This window comes from Laetiporus sulphureus, assembly GCF_001632365.1.
Source record: "Laetiporus sulphureus 93-53 unplaced genomic scaffold LAESUscaffold_1, whole genome shotgun sequence".
Taxonomy (NCBI): domain Eukaryota; kingdom Fungi; phylum Basidiomycota; class Agaricomycetes; order Polyporales; family Laetiporaceae; genus Laetiporus; species Laetiporus sulphureus.
The window spans coordinates 105,233-119,586 of NW_024468510.1; the positions used below are offsets into that span (position 1 = coordinate 105,233).

The window sequence follows — 14,354 nt, forward strand, 5'->3', positions numbered from 1 at the left end:
GTCTGGTATATCGTCTGACAAGCATTAACAAGAGTGTTAGCTCTAAAAACAGTGGGCGGCTGCCAGAAGCCTGGAAATGGGCGGCCACAATTGCAGATCACATGTAGAGACCCCAATTCTTCAGCCACTGGAGTCTTGGGCGCCCAACTTACGGAGTTGACTTGCTCACGTTCCTTGCCATGGACTACAGACCACGATATTCTCAGCCTTTCACGTTTGCCGAAGTTGTGCAGCTTGATGTCGCTGTCATCACAGAAGGTCTAGTGCCCCGCTTACGCCTTCGGCACAATTGATCGGTTATAATGTGCGCGGCAGAAATCGCGCGTCTGCAGAACTCGCTTGCGCACCTCAGGCGAACGCAAGAAGAGCTTAGGGCCGCTTCAGATGCTTCTCCGGACCCAGAGCTCATAAAGATTATGGAAGAGAACGAAGTCGTCATGTATGTCGTTGGGAATCTATCGGGTCCGTTATGCCTAGAAGCAATGCTGAGAATGGCTCGCAGCGGCTCGCAGCAAGAAAGAATAAGGATGCTTAAGATGGCGTTGACAGAGAAGGGTATCCGCATGGGCAGTCACTATGATCTTCCACAGGAGGGGGCGAGTCAGGGCACTGTGTTAGATGCACCGTTGCAGGCCCAGCATGCCCCAGCTCCTTCTACCGAGTCCGAACGTGTTGACGAGCACGACGAGGATGGCGGAATTCATCTCTGATTCATTCTACTGCGGTCAGATTGTTCCTCGTAATTAGAGTGTATGCTATCTTCACGGACGTAGGCTTTCTCCGATGTGACAAGCTACCGCTCTCTTAAGACAGTATATCGAGTCAGGAACTCATCGCTGACCATTGCGTGTGGTTTTCTTTTGCCAGACGTTCATGCAGAATACTGACATTGGTTGACATACACATTGAATACTACCGTGAACACACAGAGCAGACACATATAATGAGAATTTGAGACGTTATACCGATTGCGAATACGTTGACCACCAAGCCAGAGAGAGCCAACCAGGACCAGCTAGAGACCAGTTGAGACGTCGAGATCAAGGTAAACCGCTCCTTGTGGACGGATGTTCTGTTGACACCGTGATTCGTCTTGTGTCGTAGGGATATGCCCGATTAGCGTCGCCTACGGGATCTCGTCTTTATGGCTGCTTGATCCGCATGCTGATGTTTATAGTGCATATGACGGTCCTGAAGAACAGCTAAAGTGACGCTATCACCTTGAACTCACCTTATCGCTTGCCGCTGTACCGTTCTCGCACATTTCAGGCTTGCGGGACAAGGTTTTCTGTTTGTTTGAGTATGTGAGGTGGTTCAAACGCTGACTCGCACTACTGATACAGACCTGACGCTTTGCCACCCTCGACACGCTCTGCGCTTTGACGTCTTTCGCTTGTGCGGTCGTCTTGTTTCTCTTGCCGAGGGTAGTCGCCAGAGGGATTGAGCTTTTGCGGGCATCTTCGAAGTCCAGGATCTCATCCGAGGAATCTCTAGCTAGCCTTCCGAAGACAGATTTCACTGGTGCTTGCTGTGTCATCCCGGATATAGCTGCATTAAAAGGTCTCGGCGGTGTCATCATGGCCGAGTTGGAACCTTGCTTTGGTGTGACACTGGCAGATTGCATGGAATTTACTCGCAATGGCGCTGACGCGTTGGAAGTCTGTACCGTGGACAGTGTATCCGGATGCGGAGCCGATATCGGCTGAACAGAAGCAGTAACAACGGCGGTGTCCGCGATCATCGACTAAAGTATGTCAGAAACAACAACTCGGTAAAGCATAATGGAAACGCCCATACTGGCGGGTCGCTGTCCGGGGCTTGGTGAGCCGATGCAGGTGGGGAGCTACTCCGATCGGAAGACATCCAGGATGCGGGGTTGATCATTGACTTGTTCTCCACAGCTGGTACAGCTTGCTTCGGCTTGGCCTGCTTGCTGTCGTTCGTGAAGTCCCACTTCGTGAACATAATACGCACCTGTGTCTGGAGATGTTTCGCCAACGTTGTCTCCAAGAGGTGGATCTTTGAGCGTAATTCTTTGATAACGTTGTCGCGCTGAGGAGGGTTGTAGTGATCTTTAATAATCTCAATCCACAGGACTCACTCGACGTAATTCGTTGCCTTTGGCGACAAGTTCCTTCTCATGTACGGCTTGTGAAGTCTTGATAAGGCCCGTAATGAACTTCTTTTCTTCGTTGGTCTGGTATCTAGTCAGTGTATGAAGGATATTTACGCAATAGGTGACGAACTAAGTCGCCGTTCGTGTATCTGGCATCAATCGTCCTCGCTCGCTCAACAACGCGTAATTGCTCCGCTTGCAGAGACTTGATTTCGAATTTGAGAGCATTCATCTCCTCCAAGTGCGCAGGTGACGGCAACTTGGCTCTGGCCAATTGTTCGCGGACATCCTGAAGTTCTGCGGAGGCAGCAGAAAACCTGTCCTCCACCAATTGCATTCTCGCGCGAGTCCCGTCAAGCTCGGATTCTGCACGAGCGGCTCTTCTCTCTTGCAATTCCGCTAGCGTCTTATGCGCATCGTCCTTGGCCCGCAGCTTCTCTTCATATTCTCGCCGCGTTGCTTGCGCTAAATCGTCGTGGCGGTGCAACTCTGACTCGGCACTGCTGACCCTTGACTGCAAGTGGGAGTTCTCTTCTTTGAGCAGAGTAATCTCACAATTGAGCTTAGCAACGGCTGCTTCGAGGTTCCTCTGTCTATCATGTGAGCACTGTACAAGGCCTGAGATAACGTCACTGTACCGCATAAGTAGCTTCGGCTGAAATTAAGCGCTCCTTGGACGAACTTCAGCACGTCAGCGAATGCCTCGGTCTGCAGAACTTACCTGCAGGTCCCCGTTAGATTCACGAGCGGCTCTGAGGGTGACCAGCTGATCCTCGAAGCGTTCCTCTAAGCCCTATAGACAGCGTCAAGTATGGCTTTTGGCCTTGACCATCCAGACGTACCTGGTAACGAGTGACCGCCTCGTGCAGTCTGTAGCATGATATTAGATGACGAGCCCCTCTGACATGAGAGGACATACTTTTCGTTACGTTGCTCATTCTCATGCCTTGCTCGTTCGAGCCTGCATTCCACTTCATCCAGTTTCGCCTGGAGAGCATGCTTGTCTTGCACATATGACTCTTTTTCCGTTTTCAAGACCTCTTCCCTGATTTGAGAGGCCTTGAGGTTCTCTTGGAGCTTCTGTAACTGCACGGAATCGCCTTCACTTTGCGCGTTTTGCTCGGACAGCCTTAAAAAACATGAGCACATACAACAATGTCGCATCAGTATGATTCACCTGAGATCCAATTCGGCTGCGCGCTCTTCCTTTGCCGCTATGGATACTTCGAGCGCACGGATCGTTAGCTCTCCGTCGTGCAACTTTATGCGAAGCGTGTCGACCCTTGTGACCTCGTGAGACGGTATCCTTTCACGTTGGGGCGGGAACGTACTCAACACGGATCTTCTCAAGAGAAGATATTCTTGCCGCTTGTTCGTCCCTCAGGCTGTTCAAAACCAAATTCCTGCTACGTGTCAGCACTGCGAAGGAAAATCACAAGTCAATGCGGACTGACTCAGCTCGTACATCCCGCAACTCCTCTAGCATAGCATTCTTCTTCTCGAGCAGTCCCATCAAACGCTGTATCCTTTGATGAGATGTGAATTCATGAACTACGTCTAGAGCAAATGATAGGAGAGGTACTCTTCATTCGAGGCCTGTAACTTCATTTCTGCATCCGCCGCGGCAGAGAGGACGTCGAACAATTGATTTTGCTGTTTCTTCATACCTTCCGCCAGCTCAGCATATTGTTGACCTGTGTCCGGCGGTGAGTACAAGAGGTGGTCGATGATGAGCAAGAACCCTGACTTGTGTTGGTGAGGCTAGTTGTTGATGCCAACAATGCTTGACGATCAGAAGCTTGAGATTCTTCCAGTTCTGCAATCCGATTCTTGGCGTCGATGAGTTCAGCGCCAACAGTCTGAAGTCGGTCTCGGAGGAGGTCCGCAACTTGTTGCGCTACACGCGTATACACGCATTTCAATGCTTCGATCAACCTGAGCTCAGCCATCGAACTCACCTTTCTCGCGTTCTAATTCCAAGTCACTGATAAGTATCTTGGTTTCCGAGACCTTGATCAACTGTCCTTTGTCGTCCAAGAGGGGTTCAATGTCTACACAAAGAGAGGGACATGAGGAATTGCTTAAAATGGCTCATCTGAGGTACTAAGTACGTACTCTTCATTACACCCGAGGCTATCGTTCGGAGCTCTTGGATATCGGGCAGCGAGTTCCGTGCCTGTCCGATTGTCTCAAATGTCGTTTGAGATTGTATCTTCAATTCGTTCAGTACACGCTCCATGCCGCTCAAACTGCGCATATATGCTAGTTAACTTAGATGAGATGAGGCAAAAGATGATCTTTACCTATCGGAACTAGTTTGCAAGCCCTTTTTGGCAGCATCCTTGACTGCCTTGAGCCGCTTCAGTGCTTCCTCTTTCTCCTCTTTCAAAGTTTCTAGTTGGCTGTGCAAGAAAGAAATTTCCCGCCGCTACGAACCGTTGCTTAGCTATAAACGCATGCGCATATACTCGATATCGTACTTGTTCTTCCGCTTCGAACCTTGCATTCCGAAGGTCTGTCGCCCCTCGCATCATGATGGAGGAGATATCTTCGTCCTGCCGCGCGAGTGTCGTGCTCGTCACCGATACGCTTCTGGAATACGGGGGTGGCATGAACTGGGACGGATTCGGTGTGTCGTAACCAACAGACCCGTCGTGAGGTATGCGCGGTGCATCCATGCTTCTCCCCTCGTGCGAGAGTCCTGGATTTGGGGAAACCGTGCCCTCACTCCCTCTGACTGGTGAAGGTCAGTAGACCTACAGCAGAGCATTGACGAGCTGAAGCCAACCTAGTTCAAGCCGATTATTAGCATTGTTAAACGACTTGTTCTTTGCACGCTGAAAATTCGTCGGTTGCTCTATCGGTGGGCGATTTGGGTGTTGAAAGGGCAGTGGTGGGGGCGCGAAGTCGTCCGGAGCGATGTTGGAGGCGATGGAGTTGTCTACAATTCCGGACCCCGAATCCTGAACTATGGATCTGCTCCGCTGCAGGACGACCCTACTGGGTGATGAATCGCCTTGCCTGGGAGAAGAGAATCTGGCGCCAAAGATGAGCCTGCTTCTGGGTGCATCTTCACGTCGAGTGCGCTGTGCTGATCTGGAGAACGAGGAATCGACGTCTACTGATTCATTCGCGTCGAAGCCAGGTGTGGCACTACGGAGAAAGGGAGAGGATGGCGAGGCTCTAGAGGTGGCCTCGTTTGGCTTGCGGTCAATCTGTCTGCGGGCACCCGAGGACCTCAAGGAGAACATTGTACAAAAGTGAGTAAAGTATCGTGGGAATCCGAATGCAGCTGGTTCGTACAAGAATCGGAGACGTAGGCAAGATACGGATGCAAGGAAGTCGGACGAACGCACGCCTGGAGTCGAAGACGCGATCACGTGCTCAGTAAGCCATAGGACATTCTCACAGTCATTCCCGGGTTTAACTTTTGGAAGCTCAACGACAGGACTCAAGAGTAGGTATAGTGAATCCTAGTAAAATCCAGTAGCGCATTTCGGCTCTTAGCACATGTTGGTGTAGTAAACATTGCACATCAGGCGAGAGCCTCCACTGCGCTAGAACACAGGACCTTCCTATCTAGGAAATGGCACAGTGATCAGATCTCATACCCGATTTGGAGCTAGCTTCGTGCCTCGTGGCGACCACCTTCAACCCAGCCACTCAGCCTCGTCTGAGACTCAGGGTGGAAACGCGCCCATCCCTTCCATCTGTTGTCTCATAGCACTGGGCAATCATGCATGGGTCGTCTCAGCCGCCCGCTGACCCCCCTGCGGAGGCCGAATACGAAGAGGACGATGTCATTAGCGGCGCCGCAGGAGACGAGGTGATGGAGGATGCGGAGGAACAGGAGGAGGGATACAGTACGCCAGCCAAGATTTGATCCTTGACGAGCGTGTCTAATTTGCTATGATCGAACCTCACTACCGATGAAAATTATGCAGGCTCTTCCACCCCGACGTCCACACTAACGTGGATCAGCTGGTTCTGCTCACTGCCAGGACATGAGTACTTCTGTGAAGTGGCGGAAGACTTCATAGAAGACGACTTCAATTTGACTGGCCTCAATGCCATGGTTCCATTTTGGAAGGAGGCGATGGAAATGGTTCTTGATGTCGAACCAGGTACACGTTATGACTCCATGCACGTTGAATGCTCCCTCTTTAACAAATTATGCGACAGACGAGGATGCATCAAAAATCCCTGATGTCTCCATAGTTGAGGCATCAGCAGAACTACTCTACGGACTTGTACACCAGCGATATATCCTCACACGCGCGGGATTGCAAGCGATGGTACGGATGCTGCGTTGCAAGTTGCCAGCGCCCCTCCTTAACATGTGATGTAACTTAGGTCGACAAGTACGAGGCAGGCATATTCGGATCATGCCCACGCGTGTACTGCAATGGAACAAGCGTCGTCCCCTGTGGACGCTCCGACCACCCTGGACTCGACACCGTGAAACTGTTTTGCCCGAACTGTAACGACATATATACCCCGCCAAGCAGCCGTTTTCAGGGCGTCGATGGTAGGTTTCTTATGAGTGATACTACATCAAGAGCTTTATCGCATTGTCCAGGCGCATTTTTCGGGACGACATTCGCGCATCTCTTTTTCCAGAGCTACCGAGAGCTCGCCCCCGCACCGTTCTGGAAACCCCCATCCTCAACAAGTTCCTCTGGATCCCCGCACTCTTCTGCATCGGCTGGCTCTCCAGTCGAGTCACAACCTTTTGTGAACCCGAATCCTCATGGAGGGCAGAAGAAGGCCGCCGGAAGGATATATGTTCCAAAGATATACGGCTTCAAGGTAAGCGACCGCGCGATGAGCGGACCACGCATGCAATGGATGCGACTCCGGCCATGGAGTCCGGATGAGCTAGATGAGGTCGACTGGAGGGGAAGGTTCATCGACGATGACGATGACTATGCAGATGAGGAGGAAGATGATGTCGACGAGGACAGACCGATGGAGGACTTTGATCCGGTGAGTCGGCAATTATGTACATTGGCAATATCTCATTTAGCCCTGTAGGATGCTGTGGAAGGCGAAGATGATGACGACGAGGAAGAGGAGGAAGAGGAGGCACCGTCTCCGGATATGAGGAGCAGGAGAGTGATGGACGCTGGATCAGATCTTGCAGTCCAGTCACCCACACCGCCGCGTGGGTCTCCACAATCAACAACGAATGTGTCCGCGCAACCACTTCGGGATGTGTCAGGGCCTGGCGTCATCAACAGAGCGCTGCTGGAGCAAATTGCTGGCTCTGGCTCGAAGGTCCGGGTGGTGAAGCAGTGGAACGCGACACCGGGGGAGACGACCCAAGTTTTCTAGACAATTGCCCTCGTAATACATCTTTGTGAACTGCATTCTTGGTGAGAATGCGGAAGCCCTCCTGTACCCGTGCAACTGTGGCCCTGTGCTGGTACCTACATTCACAGACGCGCATTAATCGCATTAGACCATATCCTTCCCGGGACCAGGACCCGGTCTGCTCCACAGCCTTAGTTTGGCAATGGGAAGGTTACGTCATATCCTAGACTAAACTGTACAGGACCAGCAGCCACCAGATACCTGTCACGTGGCGACAATTCTATCTCACCGGTCTGTTCTGCTCACGGCGACGCTCGCTAAGCTTCCTCAAGACATCAAGAATAATGGCCCGCTCCAGTGCGTATGCTGTTTGATCAGAGAGAGGGAGAATTGACGAACAAAGCTATCTACTTTGACGGTGCATTGTGCATGTAGACCTCCGCTACGGCTTGAACAAGGGCCACCCCACGACCCCCATCCCGAAGGCTGTCCGTCCCAGCCAGCGCAAGGGAATCCAGTCTGCCCGGACGAAGTTTGTCCGCTCTGTCGTGAGGGAGGTGGCGGGCTTCTCCCCATATGAGCGTCGGGTTATGGAGTTGTTGAGGAACTCTAAGGTGCGTGCGAACGACCCATACGCTGGCTCTTTCTGACCCATGCGTCAACATTAGGACAAGAAGGCGAAGAAGCTGACAAAAAAGCGGGTATGTGACCACGATCTGCGTCTGAAATGCGCATTTGTGCTGACCAGTCTGTACGCTCGAAGCTCGGTACGCTGCTGCGCTCGAAGCGCAAGCTGGAAGAGCTCGGCACGATCATCCAGGAAAGCAGGAGGGTTGGACACTAAAGGGGGGAGGGCACTGTTGGATGCTTTCATTCTCTTTCCTGCCCGAAAGGGCTGGGATCGGTCTCCGTCATGCTGCTACGCCATCCGTTGTAACTCTATGCGTTTATTCACTAGTCCGATGCCATATGCATGCTCTCCGAGACAGGAAACCCGATTTCGGCATTGCGAGCGCCGCTTAGTATACTGTTTGGGTGTTGCTATGGTGCTTTGTATCACGGGAGGAAGGACGATCATTGAATGGAGATGCCGAGGCGGAAGATCCTATGTGCGCCGAGGAAGGATCAAGGCGTTGGTCATGCTGATGTTGACAGTGTGCGATCCCGACGGTAAGGTCTTTGTCATGTAACGTATCGCGGCTGGGATGGGATGGGGAGCACGAGGGATGAGGCGGTCGTCGAGGAGCCGGGACCGAAGAGCGATTGGCTACCCGTGGACCGAGGATCGCATAAGGGCTGTTACGTAAAAGAGAGCCCAGGGACGTGTGCCTCCGCCCAGCCGCCCTCTTCATCAGTTCTCTCGTTTGCACATCCTGGTTGATGGCTTCCCTCGCTCTCCCTCCTCCTCCCAACCGTCATCGTGCTAGCTCGACAAATGTCCGCCCGCCCTTGACGCTAAGCTCTCTGGGTTCGCGCCGCAGGTCCAACTCTCTGCTGGTCTTACCCTCGCCCGTCGCCTCTCCCATCGACACACCGCCCCAAACTCCCCCCCTTCAAGAGGTCTTGTGCCCCCTCGTCATGTCTGAACTACCTACACAGGCTGTCGTGCAGAGCCGCTTCGTATCTGCCCTATCACGCTGCCTCCACATCATACAAAGACACGACGACCTCTCTTCGCCGTCCTCACCACTCCTCAGTCGCACCAGTACAGACTCGACGATCTTGCCGCTTTCCGCATCGCCGACGCGGACAACCTTCGCCGATGTCTTCCCAGAGAAGCCCTCGGCACTGTCGCGTCGGCGGCTGTTGCGCGGACTACTATCAGTACGTGACGTCGGTCCTGATCGGCGCCCTACCTCACCCCTGTCCTCTCTTACAGATCCACACTCCCGTGTTGTTCGTGCTCATACTCTTTCCCTTGTCGACTGCGATAGTGGTGCTATGCATGTCGACGCTTCCCATCACCATGCAATGGCCGCGTAATCTGACAGACCTCGCTGAGATGGGTCGGGAATTGCAGGGTTACACCCAGACTGGACCTGGTGCCATGGCGCATGTGCTAGGCGTCATCTCAATTACGGCAACGTGGAAGCACGCTTGGTCAATACCAGGCAGTGTCATCTGGGTACGTACGCATCATATCACAAGGAAAAGCTCTGTAACGACCGTTCATGCAGAATGTGCTGGCGGGCGCACTTATTTCTCCTGCATATGCTACAATACTGTTCACGATGCTCACAACCATCGGATCCATATGCGCCACACTTCTTGCCACGCCAATAGCTCCCATTCTTTCACAGCTGTTCCCGCGTGCGCTAGAACTTACCCGATCAGCACTCGAGGGCGATTCCAGTACGGATGATCCTTCTACCACCAAGCACAAGCAGGCCTGGGTACGCCTATCGATACTACGGCTCATTGGAGTAGTACCGTGGTCCGGCATCAACATCGCTTGCGGTGTGTGCGGCGTTGCGATCTGGGACTGTCTTTTAGGAGCGTTCCTCGGGTCGTTACCATGGACAGCAGTAACATGTCAGATAGGTGACATTCTGCAAACCGTCGCGTCAAATCCGTCCCCGACACAACAGAGTGTCCGCTCACTTCTTACGTCGCCGCAAATTTTGCTCAAGCTCGCGTTCCTCTCCATCCTCTCCCTCGCGCCCATACTGGGACGGAATCATCTGCGTCAGTGGATCAATTCATCAGTAGCGTCGTCACAACAACAAACAAGCTTGTCGGATGAGCGAATTCCGCGTTGGGCCTGGATTAAAGAGTGGCAGAGCAGAATACGCATGCCGTCGCGGTCACGCGCACGAGAAGCGTTCAAGTACGAGCTGGCAACGCTCGTCCGGGAGAAGAACCAGAACCTCCCGTTGTGAGGGATTCTCTCGGAACAGGAGTGGGCTCCTGCGCCTCTCAGATACCACGGGATTTCAAGTCCTCCCCTCGCATCACCTATCATGACTTATTATTACGACGCTGCATGGATCTGACACGACCCAGCCCGCGCACGACAACGTGCGTGCCGGTAGGGCATCACCTTTGACGACACGGTTGTGCCTGCTCTCCACATAGAACTCACTTACAATGCATCCGGATCCACTCATACGCTCCCGCGCCACTTCGTCTCGATATCGGCCGCCGGTCCCGACGAAAGCGGAGCTGCCCGTCATCATGACCCATGTCCTATATACGATACACCTGTGCACGCCCCGCATCTCGCATGCATACCATAGTCCCGTTCCTCGCACTGCTCTATTTATTCGTTCCCCTCCTTTCCTATTGCTCCGCATCGTATGTTCGTGGCTCAGATAGGTTACTTTGGTTTCTGTGGCGCTGCGCGGACGTGTGCGCACGCACGTTGCTCTGACTCGCAGGGGGTCTGTGGGACGGGCTGTTGTTTCACTCGGATTGCTTGTGTGGCTGTTGAACGGAGTTTGTGTAGCATACGGAAGTAATGCGTTGCCGGGCCATTGGTGCCAAGGCGCACAAATGACTCAAGAGGACGATCGCCGGAGCGTGCATGGAACGGGTGGCGTCGTGACGCGTTTCATTGGAGTGTATCTTTACCCCATGCGGGACGAGCTTTGTGGCCATTCCCTGTTTAAACCGACAACTCAAAGGGAGCATCTTGGCAGTTGAACGTTGAAACGTCGAAGAAGCGCTGCATAACTATTGAGCCATTAATATATCACACAAAATCCAGCGTTCGACACCCAAACAGTCTGAACCAATATGTAACACTATGAGTAGACGCAAGTGATCTCATTGCTCACATTCCCCGCCCAGTACGAAGGACCCAGAATCAGAAGCAGCACGCACTGTGATGTAACAACGCTGAGCATGATGTAGAACCATGATTTCTTATTCTCCAACGCAGCCACCTCCGCCGCAAAAGTACTGACCGTAGTCAGGCAGCCGCAATACCCGTTGACAAGGCCGACGAGTACGTCGCAAGCATTCGGAGACGGCGGCCCACGGGTACTCTGCAGGACCGTGAACATTGCGATTAAGGCTACGCCGAGGATGTTGGCCGCGAATGTGCCAACAGGGAAGAGATGGAAGCGGGGATTGAGCTCGATTGACAGCAGGTAGCGTGTCAAGGTCCCAGGGAAGGAGTACAGCAACGCAGAGGTGGCTTGGTGGCGGAAGCTCATCGGCATCCGGAAGTAGGCTGGATACGTGGCAAAGTAGATGAACACTGAGAGCACCGTGAGGCTGTAGCGGATGAAGCGGTTTGGCGTGGGCAACGCTGGGAACACGGGCGAGATGATAGATGCTAAGTGTGCGCCAAACTCTACGGAGATGAGCGACAAGGCGAGTGTGAAGATCAGCTGGGTCAGACCATCAATCACCTGCGAAGGGCGTATCAGTCTCAGTTGAATGATCTGTCTGGTAAACTCACATCTCGCAACCAGTCGCGGTGATAGTGGCCGGCGTTGATCCATGCTTTGAAAACCTGCAGCTGCCATGTCGAGAATGTGGTAAACGATCCACAGAAACCTGCGAGGTTGTCAGATAATGATGCATACATTTATACCACGATATGGTACCTGTTGTCAAGGCGGTGTACAATGGAGCATAACTATTTAGCTGTCGTCAGAGAGCAGACAGACAAGCCTTGCTGGCGACCTACAATCTACCGAAGGGGTCCCGTAAACCCAGACCAAACCCTATCACAAGACATCCACCCACTTGCACCCAGGCTAATGGGAAGATGCTCTTTCCATCATAATCCACCAGTGCCTCGAGACCCAATCTCGCCAGACATCCAAAGACAGAAGCGGGCATCAAGAGCGCAAGTACAGGAGGCGAATAAGGGTGGTAAATCTTGGATGGCGGTAGCCTCTCCACCAGACTGGGGGGCCGATCGATGGTTGCGAGCGATGCAGCATCGGATATGGTTTCATGGCGAGCAAGGGCAGAGCCCACCATGCTCTGCATGCGATAGAGGTCATGACCAAACTGCCCGCTGGTACGTGAGGGCGTCTTGTGTATACCGAGGTCGTGCAGGAATGTCTCTGAGAGCGGTGACTCGGCGGTCCCTGGCGGAAAATCTGGTAGAGGCACATCCTGTTCGTGGTGCTCGTGCGATTCATTGCCGTCGTATGAGTATGACATGGCGAGCGTGGCCGTCAGCCCACGGTGGAGATGCAGGGGGGAGGTATCGTGCACGGACCATCAGCGTCAGAATGGCAGCGAAAGCTTAAGCAGGCGCTTACGTGATTTTACGTACGGATCAATGAGCGCTTCACGACCGTGCATCGCCATCGAGGGCGATTGTTTCATTCAGAGTTTTTTAACCCGTGAATCGAGCTATGTTTTTCAGAAGCAAGTGGGATTCTCGAGGTCGAGTTGCGTTCAAGTCTTTTCACTGATGTATCTCTTCTAAACTGCTTTGTTAGCACTGCTATATCACTGGTGGCTCGTCTGGTTTGGGCCTTGCCCTGGCTATTCTATTGACTAAGAAGGGAGCTCATGTCTCCATTGTGGCCCGTAACGAGACCCGCCTCAAGAAGGCATTGGAAGACTTGGAGGTGCGTGCCAAACACTGCAGGGAGTGCAAAGGTGCGATAACGGAACGACTGCAGGCTGTTCGTCAGACATCCGAACAGCTGCTCAAAGCCTACTCCTTCCATGTGAACAAGGAGGCTGATGCACAGGCAGCACTGGAGGCTGCGTGCGAGCCGCACGGTGGTAGTTCTCCCGACGTACTATTCCTCTGCGCGGGGAAGTCTACGCCTGGTTTCTTCGTTGAGCAAGACGAGGCGGCAATGCGTGCGGGTATGGAAGAGACATTCTGGACGCAAGCCTTCTCTGCGTTGGTGAGTGGTCTGGGGAATGTTTATGCTGCATTCGCGTGAACTACGGAGATAGACTGGCGCGAAGAGGATGGTCCGCCGACGAGAGAGAGGGAAAATCGTCTTCGTTTCTTCCGTTTTGGGCTACTTCTCTATTGTCGGGTATTCTACCTATTCGCCCGGCAAGTTCGCAATACGAGGTGAGCATCCGAGCCATCGAGCCCGTGGTAGTATTCACACTTGCTGTAGGTTTAGCGGAGGCCTTGCAGTCAGAACTGATGTTGTATGACATTGATGTACACATCTGTTTCCCTGGAACCATCTTCTCGCCAGGTTACGAGGAAGAAAACAGGGTGAAGCCAAAGGTCACGTTGAAAATCGAGGAAACAGATGGAGGAGAAACACCGCAGGTTGTCGCGGAAGCCCTGTTCAAAGGTATCCAATGAGCTCTGGGACTCTCTCGGACAGCAGTTCTCATTCGCGACACGACTATAGGTGTGCAGAACGGCGACTTCCATATCACATATGATCCCATTGGGCACATTTTCCGTGCATCCACCGCCGGTTCGTCGCCGCGAAATAACATGTTCACGGACATCATCTATGGCCTCATCGGATATGCATGTGCCAATTGCTTGCCCTCCGTGGACAGTTCTGACATATATGACAGATTGGGCTGCCTATTTGGCGACACTCGGTGGATTCCACCGTCCGATCGCACCGCGGAGAACACGAAGGGTATCTTCAAGCTCGCGGGTTCTATGACGACGCACGCGATGGTCTCAGCAAATGATTTCTGTCAATAACTCGAGACATCAGGCCGGCACCGGCTGCATACCATGCTTTCGCATAAATACGTAGATACCTTTGTTACATCCCATCAAGGAGACATAGCGACGTCGTGAGGCCCGTGAGAAAAGTGCATCCATTTGATTGTGGTCGACGCACAACGTCGGGTCTCATAAACGTCCGATCCTGACTTCCCCGTGAAGTTCGGCGCTGAACCGCCCAGCAGCACGCGTATATGCCAGAGAACCTATGCCGAGGCAAGATGATAGTATATTTAGATGCAGGATGTGTAAGAACAATTGTACAAAGAGAGCTGCATGTATGTCAGAAGGAGC

The 14,354-nt window shown here is 52.9% G+C and overlaps 7 protein-coding genes across 7 annotated transcripts; 5 read left to right on the top strand and 2 right to left on the bottom strand.

Moving 5' to 3' along the window:
* Positions 1-155: 155 nt before the first annotated feature.
* Positions 156-958, top strand: LAESUDRAFT_718755 (uncharacterized protein). The gene is made up of 3 exons (XM_040907497.1): positions 156-258; positions 316-439; positions 503-958. The coding sequence occupies exons 1-3, from the start codon at positions 180-182 to the stop codon at positions 708-710; spliced, it is 411 nt and encodes a 136-aa protein (XP_040770004.1). The 5' UTR covers positions 156-179; the 3' UTR covers positions 711-958.
* Positions 959-1,005: 47 nt separating this feature from the next.
* On the bottom strand, positions 1,006-5,367 carry LAESUDRAFT_808096 (uncharacterized protein; the record flags this gene model as incomplete). Its single annotated transcript, XM_040914033.1, has 20 exons — positions 1,006-1,126; positions 1,232-1,288; positions 1,346-1,744; positions 1,798-2,052; positions 2,102-2,197; positions 2,247-2,705; positions 2,755-2,787; positions 2,838-2,909; positions 2,959-2,986; positions 3,036-3,245; positions 3,294-3,398; positions 3,448-3,519; positions 3,571-3,642; positions 3,699-3,810; positions 3,864-4,013; positions 4,075-4,167; positions 4,232-4,365; positions 4,420-4,544; positions 4,597-4,853; positions 4,905-5,367. The coding sequence occupies 20 exons, from the start codon at positions 5,365-5,367 to the stop codon at positions 1,016-1,018; spliced, it is 3,303 nt and encodes a 1,100-aa protein (XP_040770005.1). The 3' UTR covers positions 1,006-1,015.
* Positions 5,368-5,762: 395 nt separating this feature from the next.
* On the top strand, positions 5,763-7,605 carry LAESUDRAFT_739895 (uncharacterized protein). Its single transcript, XM_040911046.1, has 6 exons — positions 5,763-5,979; positions 6,061-6,240; positions 6,299-6,411; positions 6,470-6,644; positions 6,696-7,102; positions 7,151-7,605. Exons 1-6 carry the CDS (start codon positions 5,853-5,855, stop codon positions 7,448-7,450), a joined length of 1,302 nt encoding a protein of 433 aa, XP_040770006.1. The 5' UTR covers positions 5,763-5,852; the 3' UTR covers positions 7,451-7,605.
* A 168-nt stretch (positions 7,606-7,773) lies between these two features.
* Positions 7,774-8,273, top strand: LAESUDRAFT_753573 (ribosomal protein L36e; the record flags this gene model as incomplete). The annotated part of the gene is made up of 4 exons (XM_040911783.1): positions 7,774-7,786; positions 7,865-8,043; positions 8,098-8,130; positions 8,193-8,273. 4 exons carry the CDS (start codon positions 7,774-7,776, stop codon positions 8,271-8,273), a joined length of 306 nt encoding a protein of 101 aa, XP_040770007.1.
* A 536-nt stretch (positions 8,274-8,809) lies between these two features.
* On the top strand, positions 8,810-10,308 carry LAESUDRAFT_733174 (uncharacterized protein; the record flags this gene model as incomplete). Its single annotated transcript, XM_040910404.1, has 3 exons — positions 8,810-9,253; positions 9,309-9,554; positions 9,607-10,308. The coding sequence occupies 3 exons, from the start codon at positions 8,810-8,812 to the stop codon at positions 10,306-10,308; spliced, it is 1,392 nt and encodes a 463-aa protein (XP_040770008.1).
* An 864-nt stretch (positions 10,309-11,172) lies between these two features.
* LAESUDRAFT_638756 (uncharacterized protein) lies at positions 11,173-12,373 on the bottom strand (the record flags this gene model as incomplete). Its single annotated transcript, XM_040903489.1, has 4 exons — positions 11,173-11,784; positions 11,835-11,932; positions 11,983-12,014; positions 12,066-12,373. The coding sequence occupies 4 exons, from the start codon at positions 12,371-12,373 to the stop codon at positions 11,173-11,175; spliced, it is 1,050 nt and encodes a 349-aa protein (XP_040770009.1).
* A 374-nt stretch (positions 12,374-12,747) lies between these two features.
* LAESUDRAFT_808100 (oxidoreductase) lies at positions 12,748-14,036 on the top strand (the record flags this gene model as incomplete). The annotated part of the gene is made up of 6 exons (XM_040914034.1): positions 12,748-12,783; positions 12,835-12,966; positions 13,021-13,254; positions 13,307-13,430; positions 13,480-13,665; positions 13,726-14,036. 6 exons carry the CDS (start codon positions 12,748-12,750, stop codon positions 14,034-14,036), a joined length of 1,023 nt encoding a protein of 340 aa, XP_040770010.1.
* Between the last annotated feature and the right edge of the window lie 318 nt (positions 14,037-14,354).